This window comes from Orbicella faveolata, unplaced genomic scaffold, assembly GCF_042242905.1.
Source record: "Orbicella faveolata isolate gen_17 unplaced genomic scaffold, um_ofav_v1 contig_36, whole genome shotgun sequence".
NCBI classification, from domain to species: Eukaryota; Metazoa; Cnidaria; class Anthozoa; order Scleractinia; family Merulinidae; genus Orbicella; species Orbicella faveolata.
Genome location: NW_028301565.1, coordinates 2,717,411 through 2,731,921, shown reverse-complemented (window position 1 = coordinate 2,731,921; position 14,511 = coordinate 2,717,411). Strand labels below are relative to the sequence as shown.

At 39.1% G+C, this 14,511-nt stretch overlaps 1 protein-coding gene across 2 annotated transcripts in view; it reads right to left on the bottom strand.

The window, feature by feature from the left end:
* Nucleotides 1-14,511, bottom strand: part of LOC110062004 (uncharacterized) — a 40,152-nt gene that overhangs the window by 12,206 nt on the left and 13,435 nt on the right. For both annotated transcript variants that reach the window (XM_020768880.2, XM_089274969.1), the window contains exons 4-5: nt 8,842-9,048; nt 1,980-2,604 (exon numbers count right to left, since the gene is read on the bottom strand). In XM_020768880.2, the coding sequence (XP_020624539.2) occupies nt 1,980-2,604; nt 8,842-9,048 (832 nt within the window). The remainder of the gene's footprint in view (nt 1-1,979; nt 2,605-8,841; nt 9,049-14,511) is intronic.

Sequence of the window (14,511 nt, the reverse complement as noted above, 5' to 3'; positions counted from 1 at the left end):
TTATTTTACTCATAATTTAGATATTTCTACGTTTTTTATTAATTTGCCGTGAAACTGGACAATTGTCTTTTCACGCATTCTACCAAATCTTAGCGCGATCAAAAAGAGGAATTTTTGCGAATTTTTTTTTTTTTTAATTTTTCCGTCGAATTTGACTGGCAACAATAGCACCGGGCTTGAATGGGTTGTATAGCAATATCGAAATTAGAAGCGAAAATTTGAGGAAAGCGAACTTGCGTGAGCTTCGCAATATGCACGCATGGTGTTCAAATGCGACTTAATTCGCTACGGATCGCCGTTTTTATTTTTAGAATCTCGATTAGTTATTGAATTGCGTGTATTGAATAGATTTTGGAAGCGTAAAGCTCAGAACATTTTGACTAAAGCTTCGTTTCGCTGAGACAATAGGAAGCGTACGTTAATCTTAGTTGACAACCGGCGGTCGCCATGGTAACACAAATGCGATTCCTCTGGGCGCGTTCCATTCGACCAAAATTTCCGGAAATTCCGGTTTAAAATCGAATGGAACAGAAAGTTTCCGGAAATTCGTTTCGAAAATTTTGGTCAACCTCTCGAGGTTGTCCTTTTTTTCTGGAAATTTGGAAGTTCCGGAAATTTCTTGTTCCATTTAATTTGGCATTTCTATCCGGCATGAGTCGGCCCTAGTTGTTCTAGTCGCGAATTTTGCCTCGACCAAAGCTACAAGATGGCAGCGAGTCGACACTAGTCTGGATGCAAAACGATCTGTCACAGTTCGAGCCTGTTCCTGATTGCCTATCATCCACAAAAACGTTAGGATCTGATTTTGTGGAAAATTGTGGATTGGTCGTTCCGAATTTTCTCTGGGTATTCGCCCGCTTTGCATAATCTCCCGTGAGAAAAGTTCGCAAGTTTCTCTCATCACACGAAAATGAAGTTTGAATCGGTCAGGTAAATATCAAGGAAGAGTTTGCTTAAAATAAATGTGAATGCGTGTTAAACTTCTTTGCATGAGGCAGCGTACGGCATTTAGGACAGCCACTTCATCATGATCCTCCAGCAGTTTGTCGAGTAAATCTTGGCGGGAAATGTTCCCAAGCGGGAATGGAACGAGATCGGCCCTGCCTGGTGGAAAATACCGTTCCATTCGACATACGAAATAACGGAAATTTAAACCGGAATTTTTGGTCGAATGGAACGCATCCTCTGTTTACTTGTTGAAAAAAAAATTCGTAGGAAGTCCCAGTTTCGATCGTTTTTGTTCTGTTTTAATTTAAGAGACTTAATATATATTTCGCAATGAAATCATAACGCCAGCGTAGCAAAACTGTTCTGGTGACAATCATTTTTTATTAAATTTATATGAACAGAATGAGAAGGCTTTCCCTGTTCGAACTAGAGCTTTTTTTTTTACCGTTAAGCCCCTCTACGATCAAAAATACGACCACAGGACCCGAATAGTAGAAAGGCTTTCTCGATAGTTTTCTAGACGTCTTTTGCATTTTTTTTTTTCCAGTTTCCCCTGCGCAAGAACCTTTTTTGATCAAAGCCTCTCCTCCCCCGCCCCATTAAAGATATAATGTTCTACCTCCTAAAGATATCTTACTTGTTACTGAGAAATGAAAATTTCTGGTTTTCACCAGGCACATGATTTATCACTCCAAAGAGGCTGGTAGGGGATATGTAATGGGAATGGGATTGGGTGGCATGCACTCAATTCGTTCTGTAATCATTCGGGCGACTAACAAAGTATGATTACAAACCAAATTACACGACACTGGACCCTGTGCCAATTAATCATTACTATATATTGGGTACATACTCATTGACAACACTGATGTAGGCGCCTAATAGGTCTTACGCGTATCATATACGTTTCAGACACATTATTCGTCTTCCTAGGTAACTATAACCATATGACTGTGGAAAATCTACACAAAATATTACCATTACATATCCCCCCTCCCATCACAATATGTTCATATCAGAGAAACACTTACCAACACCTGCACCTGCAACGAATACTCCACCAAAAACTGCTCCAGCCAATGCGGCTGCACTAAGGTAGTTGTTTGTGAGATACGCATTTGGATCCCGTTTCCAATCGTACTCCTTTTGTGATAATCCCTGTTTTTCCCACGGTGGAATCTTATCCGACACAAACTCATTCATGTTTAAGTCCCACTTATGATCTTCTGCCCATTTTTTGAAAGCACTTCTTATTTTATTTCTTTGCTTGGCCATAGTGTCTCCGGTGTATTCGTCTACCTTGGCAATAAATTCCGCGTGAACCTCATCTTCTGGTTTACCTTTTCTAACTCCGTCTCCAAAATCTTTCAAAAGCTCGTTTTGTGTGTCTTCTTTAAAAGCACCCTCGTTCAATTCGTCTGCGCTTTTGAAACTACGATTCATCTCTTCCAAAGAATTCTTGCATTCTTGCACGGAATCTGCTTTCTTCTTTATACTAGCTGCCGTTTGTTCTTTTCTGGCGTCAACGATGCCTTTTAACTTTCCAGCGATCTCGATTGATTTGTTATTTACGGACTTTGCCTGCTTTATTAGAGATTCACCTTTTAATTTAGTTGCACTAGCTGCTAGTTCACTCTCAAACTTTTTAAACCCCTCCTAAAAAGAAAAGACACAGAACATGTTTACCATGTTTTACCAGTTTGTAACGTGTTCCCTCCTAACGGAACTTTGTCATCTAGCACCGAAAAGTAAATTGCACATGAGTCAATGCTGCAATAATCACAGTATGAATGAACCGTTCATTCATACAAGTAAAACTAGAGCATTTTCAAGATCATGCAGTTTGGTAAACCTTATCCAGGATCAACGGCTTAGAAAAATGTTTAGAACAAAACTGAGCTTAATACCTCTTCTTTAAATGCCCTAGTGTACCTAAGCGATCAGATCAGTGTGCTGCATAGAATGAAAAAATGGCAAGGAGCAGTCGATGATGTTACACCGTTTTCGGCCATTTTCATTACTGTTTTGCGTCTTTTGACTCACGGGATTTCAAATTTAGCGCTACAAGCGATGGAAAAGGTCCCGGATGTGTCGCGGAATTCTGCGCGATGCTCGAAGGTGGTTCTGATTGTGTTGCAGGTTCAATTTATAAGCGTTTGGATGAAAACCAACGGTTTTAGTTTATATGGTATGAATTTCGCTGGAATGCCTTGTGAATAAACTGCCTAAAATGCCCGGGGGGAGGGATAATCCCTATAATAGCCTATAGGGGGGGTGGCGCCGCCCGAAAGGGGTACCTTTTACAGGCTTCAGGTATGAAAATGGGCACGATTATACAAGTACAAGTATGGGCACATGAAAGGGTAGGGAACTCTCTCATTTAGTTAGTTTAAAGGGCCTTTAATTCACATGTTTCGAACAGACGCACCATATGGCCCTGTCATTTATTGCAGGTTTACACTGTCACGCAATGAAAATAAAATTAGTAACCATTCAAAAAATTAAGTCAAGAATCTGGGATATGATAAATGATTGATATATAAACAACCTCGCCCAGATTTAGATCTGTGTGGTTTTCATTCGCGCGTTATTCAGAAAAGTGTTTTACTCAAATTTATAGAGCTTTGTATGGAGACGCCAGCTTGGTGCCCTTCCGAGGGGCCCTAACATGGCGGCCGTAAAATAACAGAAATATCTAGGATTGAGTTTTGGCATTGAAACAAAAAAATTATACTCTAGAGTTCCGAAACATTGAAAGTAATAATTCTTCTAGTGCAAGAACTGTTCAGTTAGCTAAAACTTCAGCATTAATTCCCCTTTTGACCTACGCAAGAGCCCTCTCGGGAAGCCATTTTAAAGTGACGCAACACAAAAACTTGGAAATTTAAACGTCCTCTATTAGAGGTTCTTCCATCTGATCAAAGCAAAACTTTAGAAGAATTGGTTATTATCAATTTTGGAAAATGATAACGTCACATGAAAACCGGCAATTAGGCAGGACATGAAGATGACAAGAAGACTTCCTTTTTTGGCGACTTATTCTTAAAACGGGCCAGTTATTAAAGTATTTGAAAGGGGCACCTTTTTTTCAATGAAAGGTATACGAAAAGGGTACCGTTTCTGTCAAAATGGTATTCAAAAGGGTAAGGGGTTGGACCTCAGGGCGGAGCCTCCCCGCTTAAACCTTTGTAGAGTTGTTGCGTTCCCTAGGACTCTTTGTAGCACAATGCATGCACCTCTCACAAGAGCGTACAAGAGAACAGAGGGTAAAAAAGAAGTGAAATTCAAAAAAGCCGTTTTGATGTGAGTATATGATGCGTCGCAGTGTTTGGCATTGTGCCCAAGTTTTAGCAAGATTGTGATAGGATAAAATCCGCGGCGAGGACTCGATGAAGGCTCGGCGCCAAGTAAGACGTCGCTGGTCTCTCAGGAACTCAAGCCGGTTTGTATGAAAATTATTTTAATTGCATAGCAGATAATGCTATGAGCTAAACAGACCAAATGCTATGTTAGAAGATTCAAAAAGTTAAGAAAATGTCCCAAATTAAGCCTTACAGATGACAAATTGTTTGCTTGCTTACGTTTCTTTTGAATTATGGTAGACGTTACGTGTAGATACTTGTGGCGCTTTTATTCTACGAACTTGACAGAACTTGGCATGGACCCACGATGGCAGTCCCATGGCTTCCCGTTCTTAGTGGGCAGACCAAAATAGCTAAGGAGCTATATTATCCATCTAAAAGTTTGATCTCGATGCACATCGGGGCCAAATAATGTAAACAGGATTATTGCCCAGCAATGTGAGTCACGAGCGCTTTCTTAATCACTGTGGCAGGCTGCAAAATTCTGTTGCAAAATACTTCAAACAACAGTTCCGCCTCGCTTAGTCCAGGACTGTTTGTTAACTTTCACATACAAATGTCATCTTCTGACGAGAATTCATCTGAAATTTAATCATGGTTTCCTCGATCTCGTGGTAGCATGAAAAACGTTTTTCTTGTTGGCCTTCGCATCTCACACAAAAAAAATCACTTGCAACATGAGGTATCAGTTCTTTCCGTTGATCTTTACTTTTAACGACGTGTTCTTCGATTCCAGCGCAGTTTCGCTTCAGTTCAAGAAAGAAAACATGTTTCAAATGCCAGTCGTTTAATTTCACATAAAGAGATCACGGGTTTTGGCTGTTTCAGTGCAGTTCTGGGCCAATTTTTGGTAGGAAAAATTCGATTTTTCCTGCTGTTTTCTACAAATTCTTGGTTTCCATCGCGTGTCAAATGCAAGGGTTGAATTCATTGTTGAAGAAAAGGAATTTATAATTGCAATAACATATCAGATTAACAGAAGGGAAAATTTGAACGTTTTGTGTCTCCAAGCTTTAAAAGGGAGGGTTTCACGGCTTGGTGCATGTCTGTATTATTTATTCGCTTGTGCACGCTTTTGACATAGGACCAGCGTCAGTAAAATCCACTGAAATCTTCTTAAAAGTTTGGTCATACGTCATTCTGCCACGACTAACTATGGCATGTGATTACTGAACTACATCTGAGTTGGATTTTTAAAGCGATAACACTGATAAGAAGCGAACAAAAGCATTCTGATTTAGAGACATGCGCCGAACCATGAAATCCTCCCTTTAATTTGGCGCCAAAAATGGGTCGCCCGCTTTCGGCAACTCGCTCTTCCATCGCTGTCGGAGTCTGCAGCGATATCAGACTCATTATTTCGTCATGTACTTAATGCGGATAGATCTATGTAGGTAGGGATAAGATAGGATAGGTATTTGTACGTATTTGGACCGAGTTTTCCCCCTTCAATTTATAGCCCAAGCTTGAAGCACGCAGGCCATGAATCAAAGGGAAAAAAAACGAGGATCCGTAACTTACAGTACGTACCGACAAGACGAACTTAGTAGGAGATTTATTGTATTTCTATGGTGGGTCGGACGGGTGCTATAGACCATTTCTAGTCACTTGTAACGGCTCTAATGACTGACTTACGTCAATGCAAAACGACTGATTCAATTCAAAATCGTTGCTATAGTCGAGGAGGAGAAGCCAGAAAACGTCGACCACGTAGCACCCCCACTACACAAAAGGTTTGACCCTTGATTATGATAGCCTGATACCTATTGCTGGTTTTCAGTGTCACGCAGTTCAAAATAGATCAAAATAAAAGTCAAAACCGGTCAATAGATAAAGTCCAGAATCTGGGAAATGAAAGAAGGTAAATATGCAAAGACTCTCGCCAAAATTCTGGTCACAGCAATTTTTCTTATGCGAGATATGCGGAGAAATTTTTTACCCAAATTTATAGAGATTTGTATGGAGACGCCACGCTGGTGCCCGTCCGTATGGGCACCAACATGGTGGCCGGAAACCAACAGAAACATCTGTCACTGAGTTTTGCTACAAAAGCGTGAATGTATCCCTCGAGGAACTCAAAAACATTAAAATAATACTTTTTCTAAGACATGAACTTTTCAGATAGCCAAGTTCCCCGAAATAAGTCACTTTTTTAACCATCATGACAGGTCTCTTGGCCGTCATGCAAATGCCGCGTCACGTAAAAGCTTAGAAATTCAAGCTTAGTGTATCACAAAACCACTCAAGAACCCATTCGGGGCGAAAATTTGTATGAATATTAGTTTTCAGCTGCTCTTGTACATCATTTAAGTAACATCTCAGGGAGATCAATAGTTTTGTAGTTCGAATTTTGGTGACGTCATGTGAAAACCAGCTATAGACATTGATAGGTCAGTCAAACCCACAAATTGTGGAGTCAGTGGTTTGCTACACGTCGATTTTCTAGAGCGTGGGAGTGCTTTTCATTCCACCGAAATGAGCATGCTCAGAAAGGTTTTCAGCGATATCTCCAGTACTATCAGACCAAATGATATGGAATTTGGAGAGGACTTCGGGAGAGAAATCGTTTGCAACTGTATTTGCTGTGGAAACCGTTACCGTGGTAACGGTTGTTAAGGGATAAAAGAAAAACACCTGAATTTTCTTAAATAGTCACAAAATGGATAAAAAAGTTTTAGGTCTAAAATTATAATTATGCAGAAGGACCATGTTAGGTTTAGGTAGGCTTTCGACGTGTTATCCCTAAAATACAAAATAGAGGCAAAGAATGATAAATGATGACTGTTGTGACAGCAAGAAACTATGAGAACTGTCCTTGATGGTCCATGCAGAGTGACCTATTATTTTTTTCCCATAGTTTTGAAACATTACATTGCAATTTAAGGCTCTATCTCACTCACTCTCACACACTAAGACACCAGTGGTATTATAGTTCCGTGAATTGTGGAACTCAGAGCGATTAGCAACCTACAATTCGTTGGGGGAGGTGTGGGTATGGTATACTTTTATGGCAAACAAACGACTTGATCTAAAACCGTTATATGTATTTATGTAATTAGCCTCAGGCATCATACAAAAGGTTCCCACAGACCAAAATAATTTACATAACGTCAACAACATGAGATAAACATCATTTTACAAGCCTAATGGTGTTGGTTGCCACTACATAGGTTGATTCGGAAACTGGAATCAGGACGTTTTAGAATTACTCTAAATAATGACACAAAGAGCTGTCATGTCATTATTACCATTATATTTCTGACCTTTTGCCAAGAGGAGGCCATGGCCTCAGTTTCTTACAATGATGTGATGATGTGAAGTCGAATACTTTCCTATGCAGGGGGAAGACCCTCATTGGGCTGTTTCTTCTGGCAAAACACCCAGTACCTATTTTAGAATTCAATTTTTCGTTAATATCACGATATGAATCTCACTTGCGAAGCAATCCATCCTGTGTGTTGAGTGGCATATTTACTGGGGTTAGACGCAATTGTAGATCTGAATATATAAATGACAAAAAATGAGGATAAATACACTATCTAATGATATCATCTTGCCTTACGTCATCTGTTGTTGTTCCTCCTCTTGATGAGGGAGCGTACAATGATCTTATAAAGGATTCTGCACGTTTTGCAGCCTCTGGTTGTTGAGGTACCTGCTCTCTTAGGCCTGAAGTTACATCTCTCCTCCAAATTTCACATCATTTGGTTTGATAGTACCGCAGATATAGGTGGAACGAAAAGCACCCCAATCGACGTGTAGCAAACCACTGAACCCACAATTTGTGGGTTTGACTGACCTCCACAATGTTTATAGGTATCAGGCTATCATAATCAGGAGTCAAACCTTTCGCGTAGTGGGGTTGCTACGTAAGGCATTTTCTAGGTCCATTTTGGGAATCTCCTCCTCGACTACTAAGTCGTTCGCACAAACGTTTTAACATTTGTCGTCAAAATTTTACGAAAACGGAAAGTAAAACGGTTTATTTGCTACGAACATCAAGAAAACTTGGCGATAAATTATGAGACATTTTGACGTCAAAAACAGCGTCCAATTTTAGCGGACCGTACAGCAGAATATGACCCGCTAAACTAATTTGACGAATCGTAGCGCGCGTAGTAACTGAGAGATAAAATAATGGTCTTAATTGCGCTTAGAAACCAGCCGACATGGTCCCAGCAATGAAAATTTTGTGTACAAAGGAAACGCCAGCCTTATAGTACTGTATATGGCATTCACTTAGACTTACTTTGACTGGATAACCTAAAGCAAGGATACACAAACATTGTTGTGCTTTGTCCACTCCTGATTGGGTTGTTCCTTTACGGCTTACTAGTAAAATAAGTAGGGAAATTCTTGCTATAATAGTCGACATTATTCTTTTTTTTATCCTACCCCAGTATGTCTGCCTGTTTTCTTTATAAGAGAAGTCTGGAGAATCGGATCAAATTTGGCTGTTGGCTTTTATTCAGGCGTAGTAACATTCAGTGCATAATAACATACTGTAAAAGAACAGAAACAAAAGACTTACGTAATTGTTGTTTTCACATCTCACATCAACAAAGAACACTTCGCATTGCTTCTCCAAAGCATCCTCGAAATTCTGTTTGCAATCTTTGCGTGCTTGTTCCAAATCAACCGTATCTTCGCTTTCTTGTGCTTTTCTTGTACATTCGTCCCATTTCGTAAAGACGCCGAAGGTATACTGGCAATTTACTTCTTTCACTAGCCTTGTGACCTTAGGGTACAAAGAATAGTCGTTAGACACAAAGAAAATAAGCATAAGCGCTGGGTTGACCATATCTTGTTTATAAGGTGTCCTTTGTACTATGCCCTGCTCGAACCGAGGCTCTAGGTTCTGTTGGTATTTTCGCATTCCGTTGTATTTAATTTTATGGCTTTGCTATGTCATAATGGTAAAGTTATCGCTTTTTAACTTTTTTTTGTCCCAAATCCCGGACAGAGCAAGTCCACTTCATTAAATGGAGATAGCTGTAATTGGAAAAAGTAAATTTCGTTCTTGTTTTAAATCATTGAAATTACATGCAAGTTTTCATATTCTCCTACAAAATCCTGTGTCACATTCCCATGTGAAAACAGGAAATATACAGAAGTGCTCCCATTTGTTTCCTATTTTACAACAGTTTTGTCGTATCTAATTTACGCATTCCTAAAAACCCCGTTGCCTTACAGTAGTTTGAATAGAATTCCTAAAGAACGCAGTTGAAGTCTGCATAAATAGAGAATATAACACGGTGGCGAGAAGTTGTCATATAGACATACTGATGTCCAAGTTTTTGACGATTTTCCGAAGATTTCTTACCACTTCCGAAAATTTCCGAACATTTTCCAAAACTTGTCCGAAGGTCACACGAACGTTGCTGAACATTTTTCGAAAATTTCCGAAGATTACCGAAGATTGCCAAAGACTTTCGAGGAAGACCCGGAGATGTTTAAATCAGACAACAAAGAATTTAAGTACAATTTAAGAGACAAACTTAATATCGGTGAAATCATCGATATAGATAGCGAGGAAATTCGTTGAGTGTATTCGACAGAAATTCTCTCAAATACAGCAACGATCAGAGAAGTAAACTCGACTGAAATTGACTCATTTTTTGCTTAAAATTGTATAGAGAGAGACACAGGATTACGCGCCATTACAGCGAAACAAATTCTACACGGATCAGCCAAACAAACTTTCAAAACTTCAAAAAAACTCAATTGAATTTACTTACTGCAGTGACTTTCCTCGCCATTTAAAGGAGAATAGAGATAAACTTGCGTTGACTGATCGTCGACCGAAGTGTAAAAGGGGTGAAAGATTGACGATTACCGCTAATTCGTTCACGAAAATAGATCAACACGACGGATTCCGCCCGCTCCAGGAACCAATCAGATTGCAGGATTTGTTGAATTCCGCCCGCTCACGAGCCGAGAAAAAGATAGAGGATATTATCTTTTTCTCAGCTCGCGAGCGTACGGAATTCAACAAATCCTGCAATCTGATTGGCTCCTGGAGCGGGTGGAATTTTCTCATCCAGACCGCCACAGCCGGCGGAATCCGTTGAGTCGATCTATTTTCGTGAACGAATTAGCGGTAATCGTCAATCTTTCGACATTTTTACACTTCCATCGACGAATAATCAACGCAAGTTTATCTCTCTTCAACTTTAAATGGCAAGGAAAGTCACTGTAAGTAAATTCAATTTAGTCTTTTGAAGTTGTAAGAGTTTGTTTGGTTGTTTGTAGCTCGTCGCTGTAATGGCGCGCAATCCTGTGTGTCTCTCTGTACAGTTTTAAGTAAAACATGAGTCAATTTCAGTCGAGTTCAGTCCCTGATCGTTGCTGTATTTGAAAGAATTTCTGTGGAATACACTTAACGAATTTCCTCGCTATCCGCTACTCAATTTACGGTAGAAAACTCTGATTTCGAGTGATTCGCAACAACTGACAGAAATTGTTTTTGTAGTACAACTTCAATCTTTACACGAAATTTTACACCGGAAAAACACTTTCGGAGAACTTAACTGGTGAACTAAATAATAATAATAATAATAATAATAATAATAATAATAATAATAATAATGGCATTTCGGGCAGTATATCCACAGGGTGGCTCTTCGCCTGCCCGATGCTAACTAAATTTACAATTAAAAAGATATCTAAGAATTTTAAGAATTTATATCTATATGTAAACGAGATAAAATTGTGTTTTAAGATATGCTAAAATAAATAAATGAATAAATAAATAATTAAAATTATGCCAGGTGTTCTAAAGCTCTCTTAAAAATAATGTTTTTGGTGTCTTTACAAAATTTAATATAGTCTTGGCAGCACCTCACGTTGCTGGGCAACGTGTTAAATAAACTTGCAGTCTGGTCCTGTAGAGTATTATTAATTAAAGATCTCTCTAACTGAATGCTGTTACTAGATCTTGAGCATCTTTCGTGTTGAAATACATTAAGTTTCAGATAACTTGGCCAATATGGGTTGTGAAGGGCTTTGTGAGTTGCCTTAAGTAGGTTCCATTCGCGTTGTTCCTTTACGGGAAGCCATTTGAGTTTCGTAAGGATGTCTTCGGATGACACAAATCTACCAAGCACAAAACTAGCTGTAGCCTTTTGTACTCTCTGGAGACGTAACATAAAGTAGTTCGAAATAAACCTGTTCTTTAATACATCTTTCTTTGTCTAGTATCTGACTTTCTCGCTCGTTCGCTGGTTAGAATTTTTGCGAATGGTTTGTAGACGGCGCGTAAGCCAATTCAATGACAAAGTTGCGTAAACAAACCTACTTGTAAGCCAATTTACCCCAAGAAAAAACGATAAACATGTCCGGCTTAGGTTGGTCCGTATAGTGAAAAACTGTGACCTCGGGCAGCATTTTCAATACCTCGGTCACAGTTTTTGACTATACGGACCTCCTAGCCGGCCAATAACATATGTATACATGGGTTCGCGTAGGTATGGAATTTCTCTTTGAGTGTTCAACTTTATATCTCACGAGTGACCGCAGCTGCCCGAGAAATTCCATAGCTACAAGCAGCCATGTATTATTTTTTTTATTATATAAGCATACTAATGACGACTTTTTTGACGATTTTCCGAGGATTTCCGAACACTTTCCGAAGATTTCCGAAGATTCTTCAAAAGTTGTCCGTAGGCCAGACAAACGTTACCAAACATTTTCCAAAATTTCCGAAGATTATCGAGGATGTCCGAAGATAACCGAAGATTTCCGAGGGAGAACCGTTTCGATCATACAGCAACACATTTAAGTACTTTTTAAGGGATTATGTAACCATAGCAATGGTGATCTTTTCACTTGTGAAAATATCGTGTTATTTTCACCTGTGAAATAACATCTTATTTTCACGTGTGACGACACCATGTTTACGCGCAAAAGCTCACCTGGTATTTCAATGATGTTTATATAATAAAATGATTTATTCATCATATCTTACATAACCCTTTATTCGAGACATTGCCTCTCTTCATAACTGGTTTATTAGTGCGGGTGCTATTTAGATATCTATTATATAGACAGGAGTGCTTAAGGTGGCCGAACAGAGTTTTCAAGTGCCTATGCCTGATTCACCATTACTTTTAAACTATTTATGCTTTGGCGCCCGTTTTTTGCAAGAGTCAAGGTTAACCGCAGAAGAGTTTATTCTCGCATTTTGGCCGAGGTGTGTGCTGTTGCCAAAAGCAAAGGGGCTGGTTAAAAGCAAGACTTAAAAAATGGTTTTTGTTTATTTAAAAGAAATCCAGTCGTTAGATTTTTTCCATCATTTGCCCACTACAAATTGACATTAAATCCCTTCTGTCAACACTGTTCTAATAAAATTTTGACATAGACGATTTTCGTAATTCGCCGTAAATCGTTTTCACTGCATGTTCTGTATTATTAAGAATTCCCTATGTCAAAATTCAGATTTTTTGTGATAGATCATTCACATGGTTCCTGAACTATTTTTTTGCCAAATATCTTGAAATTCTAACGACTGGATCGTTAGAAATCGGTAAGTTTCTCCAAAGCAATCGGTCTCAATTTTTCGAGCAACTGCGTATGCGCTGCATTTAACTGGGTTCTTCCGGTTTCTTTCGGTAACAAAGCAAAAGCCTAGAATTGCTGGGTTCTTTGAATAGTTAGCTTTTCTAGCATATCTTTGTAATAAAAGACTACAGACATCAATACACTGCGTTCAATAATAGAGAAAAATAGCACAGATAGTGCGGATGTTGAGTAAATAGAATGATCGCTCTATTGACGGCATGTTTGTTTTTGCAATTCTTGTGCGCGCGCTGAATTGCATCAGCAAAAGCGCGCGCGAAAACTGTGTTCGGCCACGAAACCACATTCGGTACTCGGGTGGCGTATCCTCACTAGTGGAGAAATTGATGACTTCACTGATCATGTTTGACACTTAAACTGTACTTAAATTTGTTGGTGTATGATCGAAACGTCTTCGAATCTTCCTCGAAAGTCTTCTGCAATCTTCGGTTATCTTTAGAAATCTTCGGTAATCTTCGGAAAATATTTGAAAAACGTTCGTGTGGTCTTCGGACAATTTTTGGAGAATCTTCGGAAATCTTCGGAAAGTGGTAGGAAATTGGAAAATCGTCAAAAACGTCGTTATCAGTATGTTTATATAATAAAATAATACATGGTTGCTTGTGGATTAGTGATGGAATATCTCTTCTCGATCGTGTTCAACTTTATATAGATAACGAGTTGAACACTCGAAGAGATATTCCCTATCTATGCGCGCCCATGTGTTATCCTCAATATATGTATCGTCGTTATTCATCATGCTCAATCGCGTTCTATTTCATGACTGACTTGCGACCAAGAATATGTATTTTTCTTCTCAATATTTGCATCATTTGAATGCGTACGCGTTGGTATATTATGCTGTTCGTCTTGAAATCCTATCTTCTGTCTCCATGGTTACAAAAGGTAATAAGTGGATACCCCTGTCAATATATACTTTTTTGTGATATAGGGAGCACTCATACGACTCGTGTGGGCAAACACTTATTATTGGTTGCCTATTGTATTTTTTCCCTTTTCTAATCCGTCGAGTAGGAAGCGTATTATAATATACCTTAATATACCCTATTGTGCCCGTTCTCGACAAAGCCAATTAATTTATTGATTTATGTAACCAACTGATTATTGTTGTATGCATAATTAGACGAACGATGAAGACTTTCGGGTACGAAAGCAAACAAATGCATCAAGGATTGAATACATGTTTGCTTGAGACCCAGTAAATGCCGGGTACCATACATATAGACGATTAACTAAGCGCGAAGAACGCGCTGGGAGAATATCAGCGCAAGATTTTGACAAAGTTTGAAGAAAAACAAAAATTTTTACGCCTACATTATAAGTCAACTCTTTAGTAAAGGAAGCCGTTAAACTACAAGAGAACGTTAATGAGTGGTCGCCCGGGATCATTCCGGACACTGCCCTGTCCAATACTTGGAAAATATTGGGCTGGTAATAAAGGAATTTGATTAATTGATTTTAGTTATTGGCCCTATGGACTGACTTAGTCTTATTATGATACAGTTTGCCAGTCGCTTCATTATACAGAATTTGGGATAAGCTCTGGCACCTCTTTGCCACTTCGCCAGAGGCTATGTTTTAGCCTTCTTAAACTAGCACTTCTCTGAACGTATGGTTTTGGAAT